The 19,883-nt window shown below is 47.8% G+C and overlaps 3 protein-coding genes across 6 annotated transcripts in view; 1 reads left to right on the top strand and 2 right to left on the bottom strand.

Moving 5' to 3' along the window:
• Positions 1-7,584, bottom strand: part of NETO1 (neuropilin and tolloid like 1) — a 136,875-nt gene extending 129,291 nt beyond the window's left edge. The window contains exon 1 of one of the 4 annotated variants that reach the window (XR_016280591.1): positions 5,897-7,582. Coding sequence is in view for 3 of the 4 variants with exons in the window: in XM_089516950.1 (XP_089373076.1) it covers positions 5,897-5,924 (28 nt within the window). In the remaining variant the exon portion in view is untranslated. Of the gene's footprint in view, positions 1-5,896 lie in introns of all 4 variants that reach the window. The other 3 variants (XM_089516950.1, XM_089516948.1, XM_089516949.1) reach the window with 3 other exon arrangements.
• A 3,661-nt stretch (positions 7,585-11,245) lies between these two features.
• LOC149317156 (uncharacterized) lies at positions 11,246-13,641 on the top strand. Its single transcript, XM_089518355.1, has 2 exons — positions 11,246-11,842; positions 12,279-13,641. The coding sequence occupies exons 1-2, from the start codon at positions 11,246-11,248 to the stop codon at positions 12,987-12,989; spliced, it is 1,308 nt and encodes a 435-aa protein (XP_089374481.1). The 3' UTR covers positions 12,990-13,641.
• Positions 13,642-15,967: 2,326 nt separating this feature from the next.
• LOC149317155 (uncharacterized) lies at positions 15,968-18,486 on the bottom strand. The gene is made up of 2 exons (XM_089518354.1): positions 17,276-18,486; positions 15,968-16,491 (listed from the first exon to the last, which is right to left on the bottom strand). The coding sequence occupies exons 1-2, from the start codon at positions 17,520-17,522 to the stop codon at positions 15,968-15,970; spliced, it is 771 nt and encodes a 256-aa protein (XP_089374480.1). The 5' UTR covers positions 17,523-18,486.
• Positions 18,487-19,883: the final 1,397 nt, after the last annotated feature.

Below are 19,883 nucleotides of genomic sequence, written 5' to 3'. Positions count from 1 at the left end.
TTAGAATTTATTTACTGAATATCATTTGTAATATATTGTATTCACCGTTTTTGTTTCCTATATAAATTTTGCACAATTCTTATTATCATTCTTGGAGATGGATTGCTACAATATTTGGGATTTGGTAAGCCTTCAGAGATGTTACAGCTTGACTAATGCACATTTTATGTAGAAGGGGAATATGTGCTTATTGAAGGCATCACTGCATACTTTTTTCTCAATAACCTAAGGGTTTGATCTTTGTGAATCTAGAAAACTGGGAAGAAAAAAAATCAATCCTTCATATTGTATATTTATAAGGTGTTTAGCACACAGTTTCCGACACTCCTTATCCCAATCAACGTTGGCAGTCTTTGAAGATATTAATTATTTTTGTTTCTGTTTCTAACATTTGAAGCAAAGGCCAAGATAGTATTATTTCTTCAAGGTCATCCAATGAGTAAATTTAATAAATTCTCTATTCATCTGGCCACATCAAATCTACTACTCTAGTAGACATGTGGGTAAAATGAAAAGGACTAACTGGCAATAAAACCAGTAATGATATATCTGATGACTACTGATGATGCTATGTGTGAATCAGGGCACATTCCTTAACGTGGATCATGTGGCATCAAGTTAAGGCACTTATGCAACCAAGGTGAGACATTAAAGTGTACTATACTGCCTAGTGAACACACTGCTTTAGATTTGCTTGAATTGCTAACATATTCTGGGGACTTGACTCCACCAGCAGCCCCTGGTCTGAATGTATTATATCACAGGGTGGAATGAGGTACCCACCTCCTGTTTTGTTGACTCCTCGTGGGATATCTCTCCCTCTGCTTTCATCCATTTTTACAGTTGTGCCAGTCAAGATTTATGAATGTGAGTGCATGCACACACACATAGATACACTATTATAGCCACAAATTCTCCACACATACTGTATTATAGGCAGAGCATGCTTCACCTTTGCTATAGAGATCCCACTGAAAACTAGAACTTTAATCCTAAAAGAAGTTCAGTATGTTTACAGAAGAAAAAAAAATCCCATCTTGTCCTCCTTCTGCATCTACCTGAGATCTTTGAGAAACCTCCTCAGAGGTTCAGAAAGCTGCTGGTGTAAGGGAAACTTTCTTTTCTGAAAGTTAATCTGCCTTAGGATCTAAGACCAATTCAGAAGCATTTCCTTGCTTTGAAGCAGCTTCATAGGATCCAATCCACATTGTTCTGGATGTGTTTTGGAGACCTCTGAAACTGGTAATGGTAGCAGAAGAAAGAAAACATCTCTTGCATGAAATCCCTGTGGTTAAATCATCTTAGGAGCCATGCTATTATTTCCATAGTATGTTTTCAACTTATTTATCTAAGAGTTGTGAACATCTATCACAGTGCTCCATGATATCACACTGAAAGAATATGCCTCCACTAGCAGCTGCCAGGGACATGAAGAGCTGTAACATGATGGCACCATGCCACAGGAGTATTCCTTAGTGGTATGCCATGGATTAAAGATGTGATTTGGGTGTCAGCCCGGTGACAAACGTTAGTGAGCCCTTGAACCCAGGTCTTGATGGACTTCTGCTACTTAACCATCTGCATTTCACATCCATCCTGAAACCTACTAGGTTGCTTACACAAACCTGTAATGTGCCACTCTGTTTCTGCCTTTTGTCACATTCTTTCTTGCTTCCTTATATAATGAAGCTTTCCATCCTTCCTTCATTTCCAACCCTTCCAGAACATCTAGATTGTCAGTTCAATATTTTGGTCTACCTAATTTAATGCTATGTGGGGTAATTCTGCAAGTCACTATTTAAAAGCAATACTGCCAATTTCATAATGAACCTCGGTGCAAAGACTGGGAAAGCCTTTCTCCACATATATACACTAGAGTTTGGATGAATTCCATGTAAGAGTGGCAATGCTCAGCTTATGCAAAGAAGCCTCATAGAGGGATCCAAACTGTCTAGCCTCAAGAAAACATAAGAGGAAGCCACACTGGAGAACCAGTCAGTGTCCTAACTGCCTAAAATGCTAGACTCCCAGGGGGAGAATTCAATCCATTGCACCCTTATAAAGCTGACTTTAGCTCCTGAAATTTGGAACTATAAATAAATAACTGTATAACTGGACACTTCCCCTACCTTAAGCCAAATCACCTTTAGCTGCCTTGCTGTGCAACTAAGCATAATAAAATAGGCATTTTCTAAAAAGTGTCCATGACATCGTTCTAAATCACAGTGGCCCTGATAACTGGGGAAAGGGCTACATTTGTCTCAGCAACACTGTATTTTATTTTGTTAGTGCTATGAAAGCCAGCACATGCACTCTTAAACAAACAAGCATGTTGTATTAGAAACTGATCATTTGGGAAAATTCCATCAGCAATTTAGGGCTGTCCATCCTATCTAGGACCATAGAGAAATGGGAACGATCCTCTTCTAGCTAGTAGGGAATGGAAAACACAACCTTTGAGTCTTTAAAAGTGTTTTAGATATTCCATCATATGTGAAGTCCTTCTTTAGGATTTGTAAAAGGTATGTGGCATGTCAGAGAATACAGGGAGGGTGAGGGAGATGGGACTGTTTTGTGATTTTGGTTTCTAGCTAAAAAAAAATTGTGAAAGATTTATTCCACATAACTCCCAAGTGGATAGTGGTTACCAGCAGCAGTGAATATATATGTTGAAAGTTCTTAATTATTTCTTTTTTAAAATGGGACAAATGAAGAAAGCTACAAACATTCAAGGAGCCAGCAAAATATAGTGTCTTGAGGATTGGGCTACAACTCTAAAGACCAGGATTGGAATCCCCATTTGGCCATGGCAAGCCACTGGGTGACCTTAGACAAGTCATACATTCTTAACCTCAGGGTCTTCTGAACAAATCTTGCCAAGAAAAGTCCATAATAGGTTCACCTTGGGTTGCCTTAAGTTGGAAACAAGTATACTGGGTGTATACAAAACTGCATTTATACCAAACATTCTGAATTCTCTAAAGAATGCAGTATGATCCACAACCATTTTGAAAGAGCCAGTGGTTTCAAAGATTCCAGGAAAGAAAGAGAGTAAACAGTCATTCACATGCTGTTCTTTGACAAGAGGATTTTGAGGCATGTCTGCACTGTGATTTGAGTTGCTTTCATAGACAGCTCCTAACCCCAATCAGAAGGCATTGTGCAGCATCTACTAACATTGTTTCTGATAAGGAAAAAGTTTGAAGCGGTGGAGAGAAAAGATTGCAGTGTTATAAATGGAAGAAGCTAAATCTCTTCATCAGATTCCATGAAGGAGGCAGGGCGATTGCACAAGAAAAGGCCCACCTGAACGTAGCTTCATATGGCCAACCTTTTAAAAGTTTTTTAATGCTATACAATATTACAAATACATGGAACCTTGTATCAAAGCCAAGACCTTGTGCTCAATCATACATGTTGAATCCCATTCCCCAATATAAATGGAATTGACAGCCCAGGCCTAATGGGAGTTTTCAGATGAAGCAAGTTTCATGTTCATTTTAATGAAACTTATTTCTGCAGAAGAGATTGATCGCTGAGTTTGAATTTAAGTACATGATTCATAACCATATGGCTAGGAGGATTTAATTCCAGTCCAACTCTGCAATCTAGCACTGACTTGAGTGAATTCAAACACATAACTATGTTAATCTGGAAAATCAGTCTGCAAAGGGAACTTGTAGCACCTCTGAGACTAACTGAAAGAAAGATGCCGGTAGTGTGAGCTTTCCTAGACTTTAGCCTACTTCCTCAGCTGCAATGAATTTGCATCCTGAGTAAGTGCACAGAATCGAAACCTGGGTCAATCATGGATTATGAAAACTAAAAGGAGTCTCACTATCTTCACCTGTATCTGAGAAACGGGCACAACAGTGACCTACACATTGCAGATGGGTATTGTGATTTCAAGCAGGGTAAAGGCTAGAAATTTACTGGCACTGCTTACTGCATGTGCTCATTAGAAAAAGACATGTAGAATTATATATATATATATATATATATATATATATATATGTCCCTATTAGCTGTTATACTGGCATGCTAATTATTTCGTTTTACTTATATGCAACTGTTTAAAAAAGTAATTTAGTCACATGTTTTAAAAAGTAGTAATGATAGGGTCACCATAAATGTAAAACAACTTAAAGGCTCAATAGTAACAGTGACAAGGATGTTCCTCTTAATCTATTTCTCTCTCAACTGTGTGCCTTCTAAGGCCTCCATCAAAGAGAGTTACATAGAAAAGGAATGAGGTGGCATCCTGACAAAACAGGTTCAGTTACTGCAATTTAGAAGATTAAAAAAGACAACAGTTTGGATCATGTTTGTGTCTATTTTTCTATATCATTTGACACTATGCAGGAAAGTTGGCATTTTGTTTTCTGTTTCTGTTCAGTCCAAGCACTTGGCTTCAGTTGTGTATTGGGATGTAGGTGCCTTCCACCATTTTATTACTTCTTTCTTACTGATTAACTAATACAGAGTAGTAATCCTAGTAATTATCTATTAACTAGTACTAGTACTAATACTAATACTAATACTTACCTATTAACTAATACATTTACTTAAAGGAAACCCTGAATAAACATATAAACAGAAAACCGATTTGTAACTTTTGTTTCTGCATGCAGCAGTAAAGAAATAGTAACAGTCTTCTTCAAGAACAACTTTTTAAAAACAATGTGGGGGGCGGGGGGGGGAGCCCAAGAAAGGCTCTTATTGCCAATGGAAGCTCCACTCCCAATTTAAACCCAAACAACTGAGCTTCGTTTATGCTGAGGAGGAGGGTGACTGCCGTCAACATTCAGCAGCACTGGGGACTAATCCTGACTAATGGCAGTAATCAATGAGTGCAGCCTCCGGATTAAAGTCGAGGCTGTAGAACTGGCACCAGCGAGCGATGGCTGTCGTTAAGGTTTGGTTGCAATCCCAGCCGCAGACTTAAAACTCGGGATGCTAGATTTATTTCAATGCAAAGAAGTGGGACGGGGGTGGGTGGGGGTGGGCTGCATCCACACTGGAGAAATAACCCGGTTTGGCACCGCTTTAGCTCTTTCCTGGCTCAAGGCTATGGAATTCTGGGAGTCTCCCAGAATTCCATAGCCTTGAGCCAGAAAAGAGTTAAAGCGGTGCCAAACTGGGTTATTTCTCCAGTGTGGATGCAGTCCCAAATTACTCATTGACGACTGCAGCCAACATGGGAAGGGAGCTCCTCATCTCTTCTCCTCCACAATTGCGTAGCTAAGTCCCATTGATTCTTTGGCGGCTGACTTCTCCTGGGAGTGAATTTGCCATGGCCTGAACCCTTCCTTGCAGGGTGGATTGGGGGGGGGGGGGGAGGAAAGAGAGTTTTGTAGATCAATCCATCCTTTCCCAATTCCACCCGGCTCCTGATAGGCATGACTTTGAAAGCTACTCCCTCTGGCAAGGGAGAGCATCCTCTGCTCATGGGGAGGATGTAATACATTCAGGGAGCCAGCTTGGGCTGGTGGTTTGAGCGTTGGACCGGATGGCCCAACTCTACGATGCTATGATTTCTATGGTTCTACGACTCTGGAGACCAGGGTTTGGTCATGGAAACCCACTGGGTGACCTTGGGCAAGCCACACTCTCTCAGCCTCAGATGATGGCCATGGCAAAAAACAACAACCCACAAACCTTGAACCAATCGTGCCAAGAGAAAGCCCCAAGACAGACAGGGTCGCCTTAGGGGACAAAATGCCAATAGGCTAAAAAAGAGAAGACGAGAAAAAGCTCCAGTGATGGAGTGAAAGGGGATGGGAGGGCGAAGTGAGGTTCGGGAATCAATGGACAGCTACGCCATTGGTCTTTCTGCATCCCTTTCCCCCCATTTGGCCAGTTGGTAGCAAAGCAAGGCAAGAAGAGGGAGACTCACTGTGAAAGAAGCTGCGCCCATGGGTCATGTCTGTTCCTTGCTGCCGGGGCTTCGCTCTCCACTAATTCCATTTAGAGACGGGAGGGAGGGCTTCCACCGGCGGCCAGGGCTGAGGAGGCTCCGTACCGCCTGGGGCCCCGCCGCGGGCCTGGCCTCTCCCGCGCCCCGCTCTGGCCTCCGCCTCCTCCTCCTCCTCCTCCGCCGTGGCCCGCCCTGACTAGCCTCAGCCCCCCAGGGCCACCGTCTCCTCCGCCTCCTCCAGCCACCAGCATCGGAGCCTAGCAGCCCACGCCGCCCCCATCGCAGAGCCCTTGCATGGCGAGCCCAGGAGCTCTGGGGCGGGAGGAGAAGAGAGGGAGGGAGGGAGGGAGAGAAAGAGAGAGAGAGAGAGAGAGTCCCCCCTCGAGGCTCCAGAAAGAAAGCCCCTGCCTTGGCCTCCTCCGCTTCACGCCCCCCAAAGCCCCAAGTCTTTCTTGGAAACAGAAGGCAGCCTCCTCGGGTTCGAAAGGAAGGTCAATAGATGATCCGTCATCAAGTCTTGTTAGGATGGGGACAGGATGGGGAAGAAAGACCCCGAAGAGGGCTGTTGGGGGACTTGCGAGGGAAGGGACGAGGAGGGCACTGCGACGGATTTGGCAGCGCTTGACCCCAGCGGGGCTCCTTAGTCCTCTCTGGCTGCGCCCTGCAGTCCGAGGCCAACTCCTGGAAAGGGGGCCACATCCATCTTGCCCTCCTGGGGCCCAGGCTCAGAAGGGGCGCCTCGGGAGCCTCAGCAGCATCAGGGCGGGAGGAAGAGCCTCCTCTAGAGCCTGGGGCCAGAAGCGGAGGAGTCCTGGACAAGGAGGAGGGGGCTTTTTCTTTTCCAAGCGAGAGACCGGCTTCTGTTGCGCCTCCTCCTCCTCCTCCTCCCTCAAACTATCCCCCTTTCCTTCTTTCCTTCCTTCTCCCAGGAACTGCAGTCAAGAGCTGAGGGGAGAGGAAGAAGCCTCTGCAATCAAAGTTTAGGCGGGAACCCGAGAGTCTCTTTCGCTTCTTCTCTTCCAGAGGCGACCAGGCTGCTTTCCCGCCTCAAGGCTCTCCCTTCCTCGCCATCCCCCCCCCCAAAAAAAAACCGCTGGAGGGGCTGGAAAGAGGGCTACAGCAAAGCGGCTTCTCTCTCTCTCTGGAGGGGGAGGGGAGGCCGGTCCCTTCCTGAGGCTCCAGCCCTCTCCAAGGTCCTGGTTTGCCAAGGCGAAAGTCCGCAGTACCCGGCTCGCCGGGATTCCCCAGCCTAGAGCCCTCCACAGCTGCTCTCTCGCTCTCTCTCTTTCTCTGCCTGTCTCCCACGCAGGAAGAAGAGAAGCCTGGAGATGAGAGAGAGGAGGAGGAGGAGGAGGAGGTGCGTGGGGAGGAGAGGAAAGAAGCAAAGGATGGCTTGAAGGCGCGCAAGAGGGGAAGGGGATCCAGGCAGAGGCGCGCCTAGGCTTTGCTATACAGCCTCTTCTTCTTCTTCCTCTTCCTCCTCCAGCACCTGCTGCTGCTTCCCAAAGAAAAAGGAGGGTGGGCGGCTCAGAGACAGACGCCAAGGGGGCGAAAAAGGGGCGGGAAGGTGGCTGCAGGTGGGGAAAGCCCAGAGGTTGCCTCCCCAGAGGGAGCTCCTGGGGGAGTTCAGGAAGAGGCCGCGTTCTCCCGCTGCCCGCCTGGCCTCCTCAGCCTCTGCTGCCCCCCAAAGAGCTGCCTCTCAACTCAACCTTGACTGATTGGTTTTGCCAATTTCAAGGGTTTATAGCCTGCCTTTCTCCCACAATGGGATTCAAGGTCTGGGAGGAAGAGGTCTGGGGCTGTGACCAGCTTGAACTATAAGTGTGGGTCTACCTGACCCTCCCACACACACATTCTTTTCTTTTCTGCCACCCCCCCTTTCTGTGTGTGTGTGGGGGGGGGGGTGTCAATCCGGATTTGGAATTTGAATTTAACTTTAAAGCGTTTGCTCCTTAGGACTGCTTCCTCCTCCTCCTCAGTCAGTCGAGGCAAAAAGGCCAGAAGTTGCTGCTGTCGTTGTGTGCCTCCAACTCGTTTCCGACGCCTGGCGACTCTAAAGCGAACCCGTGGTGTGGTTTTCTTGGCCGGGTTCTTCAGAGAAGGAGGGGGGTTGCCATGGCCCTTCCCTGAGGCTGAGAAAGTGTGACTCGCCCATGGTCGCCCAGTGGGTTTCCGCGGCTGAGTCGAACCCTGCCCTCCAGAGCCATAGTCCAACACTCAAACCCGCTCCTGGCCCCCTTCTCCGCCTTCCCTACTCAAACCACAGGGAGAGAAGGCAGCCAGGCAAGCGAGGCTCCTGTTCGTAGCAAAGGCTGTGGAGCAGGGAGGAAAAGAGCCAGCCAGGCTGACAGCCTTCTCCTGCAGGGCAATGCAGGCACCGCATGGCTAAGTTTCAAGTTAGGGTTTGCTTACAAAAAGATTACAATGGAAACGGGGAGGAAAGAGCTGAATCAGCGGTTCTGGGGGGGAAATGTGCTGTGTCGCCTTTTCTCAAAAGCAATCCTCTCTAGTCTCTTCCTCATCTTGCCAGATGGAGGCTGTATGTTGGAGAAGAGAGGGATCACCAGAGTGGGGAGGAGGACAGCACTGCATCATGTCTGATGAAGCCCCCACCTTGATCTGGCGGATGGGTGGATGGTTGTATGCTGTGCCCTGTAGCCTGGGCCCAAGGATTTTGAAAGGGGTTTGACTAGGGTATGCTGTAAGGTCAGGAAAGGAAAGAATACGCCGAATTCTTACTCAATGGTCTTGGGTGAGCAACCCTCTCTTTTGATTCATTGCTAAAAAGTCAGCTTTGACTTCACTGCTCAGCTGGGCAGCAAAGGGGTTAGAGAGGCCAGAGAGCATGCCAGCCAATCCCACTGCCCTCAACATGTGCAAAGATGTGAAGGCAGTGGTGAGGATTGTTGTTGTTGTTGTTGTTATATTTCTATCCTGTTTCCCCCCCAAAATTGAGACTCAAGACTGGCTTACAAAAGAACAGAACATTTAAAAACATACAAAGAAGGGGTTCCTCATTTCTTCTCCTCCACAATTATGTAGCTACAAAAGAGAGCATTAAAATAGAATTAAACAATTACAATATTCAAAGAGATCACTCATCAAAAGAATAAAATACAGTTTAAAAGATAAACGCAGTTAAAAACAGTACATTATAAAACACTACAACACCCCCAGTCTGTTCTTTAAAGACTTTCTGCCTGTGTAAATAAAAATGTCTTATCCTGCCAACAGAAGGGCAACAAAGAAGGAGCTACCTTGATCTCCCTGGGAAGGGGGTTCCAGAGTCAAGGGGCAGCCACCAAGTTCATGCCCATCATTATCTATGGCTGTGAGAGTTGGATAGTGAAGAAAGTTGAACAAAAGAAAATCAGCCCATTTGAGATGTGGTGCTGGAGAAGAGTGCTAAGGATGCCATGGACAGCTAAGAAGATAAACAAATGGGTACAAGAGGAAATCGGATCTGAACTTTCTCTAGAAGCCAAAATAACTAAGTTGAGGCTGTCATGCTTTGGCCACATTGTGAGAAGACAGGACTCATTAGAAAAGACAACAATGCTGGGAACCTTGGAGAGCAACAGAAAGAGAGGAAGACCATACACCAAATGGATAGACTCAGAGGACATAGCCCTACGTTTGTTGGAACTGAGCAGATCCATTGAACTCAGGGAGTCTTGGAAATGACTCATTCACAGGATTGCCAAAGGGTGGAGTTGACTTGAGGGCAGTTGACAACAACAGTTTTGACTTACTGTTACCCTATAGCAGTGCTTCTCAATTATTTTCTGTCATGCCCCCCCTAGGAAGAAGAAAACATTTCGCGCCCCCCGCATGACAGTAAATAGTATCATTTGTCTATAAAATTGTTATAAGTACAACTCTGCATAACAGAGCCTCGCGCCCCCCTTTACAGAGTCTCGCGCCCCCCCTGGGGGGCCCGCCCCACTATTTGAGAAAGGCTGCCCTATAGTGAGAGAGACCTCCAAGACACCATGTTATTAACAACCCTGCTAAATTCTTGCCTTCCTCTTTTGTTCTGCAAATGGGGAACCTGATGTTGGACGCTGATCTTCATTGGCCTCCATCCTGAATGGCCAATAGTCTGGTATAATGGAGGATGTAATCCAACAACATCTACAGGGCCACAATTTTGCACCCTCTAGGTTATTGGTAGGTCATGCATGCTGGAAGACTAACTCACATTTCATGTCACACATACATATCGCACACACTGGGCACATCCCAGTCAAATCTGAGCACAAAATCCAGCTCTTTCACATTGTTGCTAAATCTCCCTGACTTCAAAGACTTTATTTCTTCCTTGCACTTGTATTTGTTATTTTAAATATCTATGCAGAGAAGTCCCTTCTCAGTTAATAGTTTTAGTATGACCATTGTTAAGAAAATCATGTTGTACTTCTCATAGTCAAATACACACACACACACAGACACACACACACCTGACACCACCATGAGTACTGTTGGTAATCACATAGGGGTGAGTCTACTGAACTTCTTTCCACAGCAAGCTAGGGCCCCTTTCAGACTGACCCATAAAGCCTGGTCAGATCCGGGTCGATCCGGAAGGCCCCTCTTCGGGTTTACCCGGTCGCGAGTGCCCATTGCTTTTCCACCTTCGAAGCCACCCGCGGCAGTTTGACCCGGGTGAAAGTTCATATTCCCGCGATCCGAATAAAGATGGGGTGTCTTACCCGGTCATTTGCGAACCTGTTCGGTTTTTCCTCATGTTAAGATCTGTCAATCAAGTGACGTAGGTGGCGACGTAGGTGCTGACGCGCCCGGAACAGACCGGGGATTTTTTTTTGTTTGTTTTGCTTTGGGTTGAAAGATTATGCGCATGCGTGCGTTATTTATTCACCCCGTTCTTTTCCCCTAGTGCTTTGTTCGCTTCGATTCATTTTCCGAACATTAACCGTCCCTTCCCCGGAAAGATTTCATTCTGATTGAATCTTCAACTTAAAAAAAAATACTTTAATTTTTGAAAACATATGCGCATGTGTGTGTTCTTTTCCCCCCAGTTCTTATTCAATCCCGTTTATGAACATTCACAGTTCCGCCTTCCCCGGAAATTTTGCATACATACCTCACCCTCCCCTTTTAACACGAAAAAATACATTATTTTCAATTTTGAAAGCTTATGCGCATGCACGCCGTTTCTTTCTCGCGAGGTTTCCCAATAGTCACGTGTCTTTTTTGTTTTTGTGTTGGTTTACATGTTTACTTCCGCTGGTGGCAATTGCCTCACGACCACACATCTGCTGTCGCCATTTTGTCCGGCATTTGCAGTTCCAACAGTGAGAGCGGAAGATGCATCCCTTGTTGTATCTCATCCTGACCCAACAAGCTATAATCAGGTCAGTTATTGCGTTGTTGCGGCGCAGGCATAGGCGCCTCCAACTGTTCCACTCTATGTTCGCTGCGAACAGGAGGAGGACGAGTAGGAGGCAGCACGGTCGCAGGAAGAACAGCCTCGTGGTTGGTCGCCTTGCCCAGCAAACTGTAGCGACTGCGGGTGGGAGAGTTTCCCAATGTCTCTGGCCATTGCCCAGGAGGTGGTGGGTCTACCCACACGAGACGGACTTCTGGCCGAAGCTGTTATGCACCGTTTGGTCCGATGAAAAATGGATAGAGCATCTGAGGATGCCTAGGAGGCTTTTCCTGCTTATTGTCGAACAGCTGCGTCCGGAGATCTGCAGGGAGGACACCCGTCTGCGCTCCGCCATACCGGTGGAGAAGAGGGTGGCAATCGCACTTTGGATCCTGGCTAACCAGGGGTCCTATGGCACAGCGGCCACCCGGTTCGGCGTGGGGAAATCGACAGTGTGCTCCATTTTTATTTCTGTAGTCCTGGCTATAGAGAAAGTCCTCCTTCACAAGACAGTGTACCTCGGGGACCACAGGAAGGTATTTAATATTGCTATTGCTGCCACTGATTACACCCTTTAGGGTAGGGAAAAGTCTAGATGCATTATTAACAAATTGTGAGCAAACCTTGGCTTTAGGGTGGGGATACCATAAATGTTATTATTAACCTACTTGCAATTTTTCTCATAATATTGCTATCATTACTTCCCATTCTTTCCTGGGGCCTCAGCTCACTGCTGATTTGTGTAAGTCTTCCCTCCCCCCCTTCTTGCAGATCTACTTGTATATTTTCCTGCTTTGCATATAATAGTAACTACAACAACACTAACCACAAAAGTTATTATCATTCAGCAATGGTTCTAGGTGGGGTGACACGCAATATCTTGTGTTTCTTTTACATACATGCAGGTTTGTTCCATGACTGCCGACCTTTAGCGTTACTGTGCTATTTACAGGTGTGCTGTTTCTATTCCAGATCATGGCAGGCTTCGAGGCTATGGGATTCCCACAAGTAATCGGGGCTGTTGATGGGTGCCACTGTCACATCATTTCGCCAGTGCGTCAGGGTGGGGAGTACATCAACCGCAAGGACACGTACAGCATGCTGTTGCAGGGAACAGTGGACCACACCGGACTATTCATCAATGTGTGCATTGGATGGAGCGGGACCTCACATGACGGCTTCGTTTTCCGCCACTCTTCCATCTACAAAACCATGCGTGCAGGCCTGTTTGTGCCAGGGAATCCTACTGTCACCATCTGTGGCAAGCAGGTGGGCCCACTGCTTATTGCAGATGCAGCATATGGGGTGAAAAACTGGGTCATGACCCCTTTCAAAGGCACTCTCCAGCCGCGCCAGGCCCTGTATAATCGCCACCTCAACAGAGCCAGGAACACAGTGGAACGTGCCTTCGGCCGCTTGAAGGCAAGATGGTGGTGTCTCACCGCACCGTTGGAGCTGGCAGAGGAGAACGTTAACTCTGTCATAGTGGCATGCTGCGTTCTCCACAACCTCGTGGAGACTGGGGGGCGCATTTTGGAGGGGGCACCATCTCGGCCAAGGCGATTTGTGCTTAATGCTGCCAGTTTACGCAATGCAAACGCTGACCAGGAGAAATCAGAGGGTGAGAAGACAAGGGAGGCACTGGTGCAGTATTTCTGGAATTTAAAGCATCGGGTCCCTTGAACACAATGTTGTCTACCACCGCTGTTTTCTGTTTTTTGTCTTCACTGTTGCAAAAATAAAGGTTTGCCTTTGCTATCACTGTTTCCTTATGTTTTCCTTTTCTTCCCTGGAAACACAACATGCCATGAGCGTACAGCAAGATTGGGTGCGCGTGTTTAGGGATGTCATGACATTCACCCTGCATCTCCTTCTAGTGTTGGTGGGAGGGGGGAACTGTGAGAGCCATCACATGCCACGTTCAGTGGAACAAGCTTTGCACTCCAATTCAGTGGTGCAACTGTAGGTTATAGCTTGGTGGTGCATAAATCTCCTCCCATTACATTGTCTGCAGCTTTGCTGTGTTGGAACAGTGGAGGCCCAGACCACATGCACAGTTGTGCGTTTCGCTGGTTTAATAAGCCACACCATTTGTTCCCTGTCCCGTCCACTACCTGCTTCCCCCAACTTGCAATGCGCTGGCCTCGCATGGAGCACCCCAATACAGGTCACCAACAGTCATATAGTTTAGGTTGGGACACTGCTGTGAGCCAAAAAATAATGCTACAACGGCGAATAGTACAGAATGTGTCATGCAGAATTCTTAAGGAGGGAGCAGTCTGGTTTCCTGAATAGGAAACAAGATCCAACCCTTTCTTCATGCAAGCGTTTACACAACATGTGACTGCCTAACAACATTGACAATTTATGCGCATGCACGCTATGCGCATAGTTGTAGGCCGCCCTGGGCCACAGTAGAAGACGGGGAGTGATGTCACCGGCTGCACTCCTCCTCTAACGGCGCCAAGCTTGAGTTGACTACATTGTAACAAATTACCTGTGGAGCCCTCCAGCCATTGGCTAACAGGTGTAGGGCTACTTTTTGAAACTTTGGGCCCATGTGTGCGCAGAGTCTGTCCATTGGGGGAAGATGGCGCCGAGGAGGCTCGCAAGGATCGAGCATTGGACGGCACAAGAAACCGACCTCCTGCTCGATTCTCTCGGCCGTACAGATGTGGGGTTGAGGCGGCTGATGCGATCCAGCAGCCACCCCAACCTCCATCTGTACGAGAGAGCCTCCCGGCACCTCGAAAGGCGCGGGTGGAGACGGCTTCCGGTGCAATGCCGGACCCGGTTCAAAAACCTGAAGGCTGCCTTCTTCAAGGCCTGGGAGATCGCCCAGGGCAGCCCCCCGCAACATGTCCGCCCGCCTTTCTACCAGAGGCTGGCGGACATGTGGCGGAGGGCTGGGCGGCCTGCAGCTCGGGAACGGAGGCCCCCGCCAGGTATGTGTCAAAAGTTTGGCTACCGGTGGGGTTGCGCGGTGGGGTTGCACAAGTATGGGGACGGAATGACTAATTGTGCGCATGATCCTTCCTTGAGACCTCTGTTTATTTTTTTTCAGCCCCCGCCTCTGATCGGGGAAGGCCAAGGAGGAGGAGGGGGTCCCGGCGCCGTGAGCCTTCCTCCTCGCCGTCTTCTGAAGAGGAAGAGGAGGAGGAGGGGGAAGAGGAGGAGGAGGAAGAGGAGGAGGAGGAGCCCGCCGTGTTGGGAGAGGAGGGAGAGCCCGAGGCACCTGCTGTCTGCAAGTCACCAGCGGAGGAGGAGGAGGCGGGGCAGATCGAAGGTACGTTGGATCAGGGAATGTCACGCAGGAGTTTGTTTTGGGAATTAGGTTGCAAAGGAAGAAGAAAACTAGACCGTGGGACACTATGTGGTCATCCACTCTGACCCTTCCAAGGGAGGTGTTATAGAAGCATATTTTGCTGTCAGGCCCCATTTCTGTTGGAGGCAATGGCAAAGCAGTTGCTACGAGGTATGTTAGGACGCCCCCCCCCACCCCCCGCGGCCGGTTAAACTGTTACACACCAAGCCAAGAGTAAAGTGTACTTTACTATTCTGTCCTACCCAACAGCTGAAGAATCACAGCCTGGACCGTCCCATGCTGCTGGGATCGCTGCAGCGGCACCACCCGCACTTTGTGAGTTGCCAACATGTTTGCTCTAGTTAATTCTTGTGATTTATGTCCTACAGTACTATTGGCGGGCAGCATGACTGCAGACACTTGTGCATGTATGTGTCCTGTCTATTCCTAGCAAGCTGACACATCAGTGTACATGTATGTTTTTTGTGTGGAGGAGTGCATGCCACAAAGCGGTTGCCACAAGCAGGGCAACACTGTGGCACATAAGTGTGTGAAAGATTGCTGTTACATGTCTGCTAGACACATCATGTTAAGAGGAATAGTAGATAGAGTAGTTTTGGTGCTAGTGAATATGTGACTGGCACTTTGAGGTGAAGAGAGTGTTGACACACCTATTTGTTCTTGCTTGTTGTCTGCAGGGTACTCCAACATTCTGTTGCGAGTAGGGGCCCAAGACCAGAGGCTGGCCCTGATGGAGCAGAGGCTGTCCAGGCTCGAGGGCCTGGAACAGAGAGTGGAGAGGCTGGAGCGTGTCCTGCACCAGCGCTGGCCGGAGGACTTTGAGGATGTGTAAATAGTGTATATATTGTGTATACATTGTAAATAAACAGTTTATATTTTTCGAAAGAATGTTTCCTTGTGGTCATTTTGCACTGCTATATGTCTGCTGGAGACATACATATTACACACAACTGAACATGTTTATAGAACATTGGTTTAATTAGGCCAACTCAAAACAACGCACAGTACAAAGGCACATACATGTCCAGTCAGACTGTAAATGTGTGGTGTGTACTCACAGCCCAAGGACTAAGAGGCCAATAGGTAATGTAAAACCATTACAACAATTTAACTCCTTAACAGGAAACATTCGTAATGTTAAACCATTACAACAATTTAACTCCTTAACATGAAACATTCGTAATGTTAAACCATTACAACCATTTAAGTCATAAACAGGATACACGTCAAATGTGGAACCATTATAACTAGTCAAGTAACTACTGTCATAAACAGTTAAACCAATGTAAACATTGGAAGCGAGGCAGATGTTATGTAACATGGTCCAAAACTTTATTCATGGGGACAGTGTTACTGGCTTCTTAATCTTGCAGATGGGCCTGGTACTTGGTCCAGGAACCGCACCCCCAGATGATGCTGTAGACCCTCCTTGAGACTCCTGCTGGTTGACAGAAGGGCCAGGAGGGGAATTACTTGATGGTTGCATGGAGCCCGGGGAACGCTTAAAGCGCTTCTTCCTAGGCATGCCAGTAACATTGCCTTGTGGACCCTGTGACTCCATCAGCTTGTACATTTTTTCCATTATCTGGTTGCTGGCCAGCAGAGCACCTGTGAGTTGCTGCATGCTCTCTCTGTCCTCTGCAATTAGTTGTGTCATGACGCCGAGTGACTTTTCTTCCCTGGCCTCATCTTTTTTACTCTCCTCCCTCAAAAAACCCAGAAGTGAGTTCATCTGGGCAGCTGACTGGGTGGCAATCTTTTCAAGGGCCGCAGTGGCAGAGTCCCTCACCTTCTTACGTTTAATGAGGGCCAATCTCTCGGCAGGAGTCATCACTGCAAGGGGGTTCATGATGGCACAAGCTGAAAGAGAAAAGGAATTTTAATAGGGAACTGTAAGTGGTGAAGCAGGAAGGCAAAGGAGGAAGACATTACCATGGGGGCCAGATATAGACCTGTGTATGCTGATATCCCATGAGGGCAAAACTTTACTATTGTTATTATTGTTGGAGGCCAAAACCATTGGCCATCCCAAGGCGGATGCCTGGCCATTAGCCAAGGTTTGCAGTGGGTTAATGGTACTGAAGTGACCACCCATTGTTTATGCCCTTCTACAAGCAGAAAACAATTAAGAAACCAGTTCCACAGGTCCCACTCTCAAAGGGTGTCCCTTTTCCTGCCCTTCTAGAGGCTAGAGGAGAACAAGGGAAATATCAGGCTTTACAATAAAAACAATTACAGTTGAGGCTACCTCTATTCAGCAGTCCAAACTCAATTTCCATAACAAAAGTAAGGGTGGAAGATTTTGAATGGCATTCTCCAGTCTTTTAAATAGTAGGCACAGCCAGGGTTGAAAAGAAACCAGATATTCCAGTTTGGGGGGAGGGGGGGAAGGAAAATGGCAGAGTTGGGGGAACCCCAGACTTTTGAGTCTTGCCATGTGCTACCTCCATGGGTGATAAGGGGAAGCTCAGGTTGACCCGTGTTTGTGATTTTATGCCAAGATTACAGTGTTAATGAAGGTGCCGGTAGGATGCAATTAATGGAGGGGAGCCCATACATCGAATGTATTTTGAATACAGCCTATACACATAACATATGCAAAGCAGAAGCCGAAAGTGCATTCTGTCATCAATGGAGAACCTACCATTGCTTCCCGCCCGGGTTTGGGATTGGCTTCCGTTAGACCCCGAGCTGCTGCCCGCTGGTTCCTGCTGCTGCAGTTCTTGCACCAGGGTCTGCGGATCAATCTCCTGCAGCACCAGATTTATCTCCTGATCAGGATCCTGAGTAACAACGGTCTCTGTAATGCAGAGATGAAAATGCACAGTTAACCAGCCTTGCTCGGATGCCACAGGCACACGAACACATAGAAACGGTGTGCAGGGATTCATGAGCGGCTCTCCATTGCGGCGGTGGGCCACATAAGGGGGCCTGGCACACAGCGGAAACCGACTGCTCACTTGGCAAAACACTAGTGCATATAATATGGAACAAATGCGCACATTCTTTCAAAACTTTTTGATAGAGGAAATTAGTATTGGCATGTTACCTTGGGAAAACAGATCCTGTGAGTCCGCCAAGGGAACCTGCGATTCCGCCAAGGGGTCCTGCTCTGGGATGGGTCTAGAGGGCCCTTCCTCCACCAGCTCGAGGCTCTCCCTGTCGTGGTAGGACACCTCCGTCTCATCTGACACCCGCTTTGCCTCCACGCTGGCATCGCCCGCTAATATTCTGCGCAGCTCATGGAAGAATGGCATTTCTACCGCGCCGCTTCCGCTCATTCTAGATTTTTGATACTCCTCCTTGAATTTTCTTTTCAATGCCTTGGATTTCGTGCGACATTCTTCCGCATTTCTGTCATGGCCCCTCCTCCGCATTTCTGCGGCGATGTTTTCAAAAACATCTATGTTTCTGTGGTTCTCCCTTAGCTGCTGCTGCACTTTTTCCTCCCCCCACAGCGCTATTAGGTCCACCGTTTCTGCATGTTTCCATGCAATCCCCCTCCCGGATGATTTCCTGGCAGCCATCTTCGAAATGCCATGTGCTTGTGATCCCGCCATTGGTAAGGGTCGTGATGATCTTACCAGGTCGAGGGTCAAAACAGCAATGGCGCCAAGCCCCAAAAAAGGGGGAGTGGGCAAATTTGAAAATGAGGGAGGTCCGGGGCTGGCATCGCCCACCTGGCAGGTTACAAGCCTCGCCATTGGCTGGGCAGCCAATAGGTGCCCACCAGGTGACCCAAAACTGGGGTTAGGTCACATCCGCCGTCTGCTTGGGGGAGGTGCCACTGAGGACGAGGGATAAGGGGCGAAAGGTTAATGGTCAAGTTTCTGGGCATCCACCCACAACCTGGCATGGCATTTAGGCATGGCGCTCGCAGGAGTGGCGGCCAACATGTAGAACAACACATGGCACTTTTGGGAAAACAGAGGGGGGGTGGGTTTCAGGGGCCCATTACATGTCCCAGGGTGGTAGTGGTACTAAAGTCCACAAAAGAGGGGGGGGGAAAGGTGTGATACAACTGACAAAACACCCCCTGATTGAAGCGCCCCATTAATATGAAACTGTGCGCATATTCTATCAAAACAGCATTCCAACCAAAAAAAAAATTCCTAGGAGACGGGAATGGAATGCTAATCACAAGGGAAGGAGAGGTGGGGCAAAGGGTGCACAGTAACCAGTTGAGAGAGGAGAAAGGGTAGTGGACTGCCGGCCAGACAGCCATCTTTCAGTGGCCCCAAAGACGCACATCGGCGCGCATAATTTGTCAAAGCGGCTGCTTAAACAAAAAAAAATAGTTGATGGCGGGAGCCGGCTACAGCAACACGGACATGTGAAGGAGAGCGAGGGGCGACCGTGGGTGCACAGTTACCGGCCAGGGAGAGAGGGAGAAGGGTGTAGTTTCACCTGCGAACCCCTATGGCACGAATTGGAGAGGCGCGTCTGTGCGCTTAATTTGTCAACGCAACAGTAGTTAAAAAAAAAAATTATCCGGGGGGAGCCTGGTATGGATAGCGACGAGGCATAAGAGGGGATGTTCGTTTCGGCCAGAAATGCCCACCGCCCGACCTGTCCCTTCTCCAGCCATTGATTTGAACGTGGGCGGGAAGGAGTCGTCTGCGGCTGCGCAACATAGCGCTCGAGAGTGAGGGGGTCATGAGGGGCGGGCTCTACTGCCCACCCACAGCAACCTGGCCCTCCCCCTGCGACTGCCCCGATCACGACCGGGGCGAAGTTCATATTTCCAGGAACCAGTTTTTTAAAAAAAGTAATGGTTTATAACCCGGTTTCAAAAAACCCGCGCCAGGGGCCATTTAACACGGAACGGGTGTGCAAGCCCCGGATTCGCTTGTGTGAGATTCGGGGTGAGTAGGAACTTCACGTGATTGAATCGGTTTCAGAACCGATTTTTTTTGTAGTGTGAATGGGCCCTAGGTTGCCCCCACCCCGACCTCCACTCTTGATCTCTTTTCTCTGGCAGGCAAATACCTTTTTATTTAAAAAAACATTTGGTCTTTTAACTGGATGTGACATTGGGGTATTTTATTAGAGTGTACTATACATTTATCCTATGTATGTATATGTATATATGTGTGTGTGTGCGCGCACGCGCATCGGTCCCTACTGTGAGATAAGTAAACATGAAGACGACTACAATCCATGAAAACATGTGCAAAATAAAACTTCTTGATGTTTAAAGTGCTACTAGATTCTTCTTCCTTGTTGTATTTGATGCTACAAATCATAATGGT

This window comes from Sceloporus occidentalis, unplaced genomic scaffold (genome assembly GCF_023333645.1).
Source record: "Sceloporus occidentalis isolate IW3139 unplaced genomic scaffold, rSceOcc1.0.p SCAF_3, whole genome shotgun sequence".
Lineage (NCBI taxonomy): Eukaryota > Metazoa > Chordata > Lepidosauria > Squamata > Phrynosomatidae > Sceloporus > Sceloporus occidentalis.
This window is presented reverse-complemented; position numbering and strand designations above follow the sequence as displayed.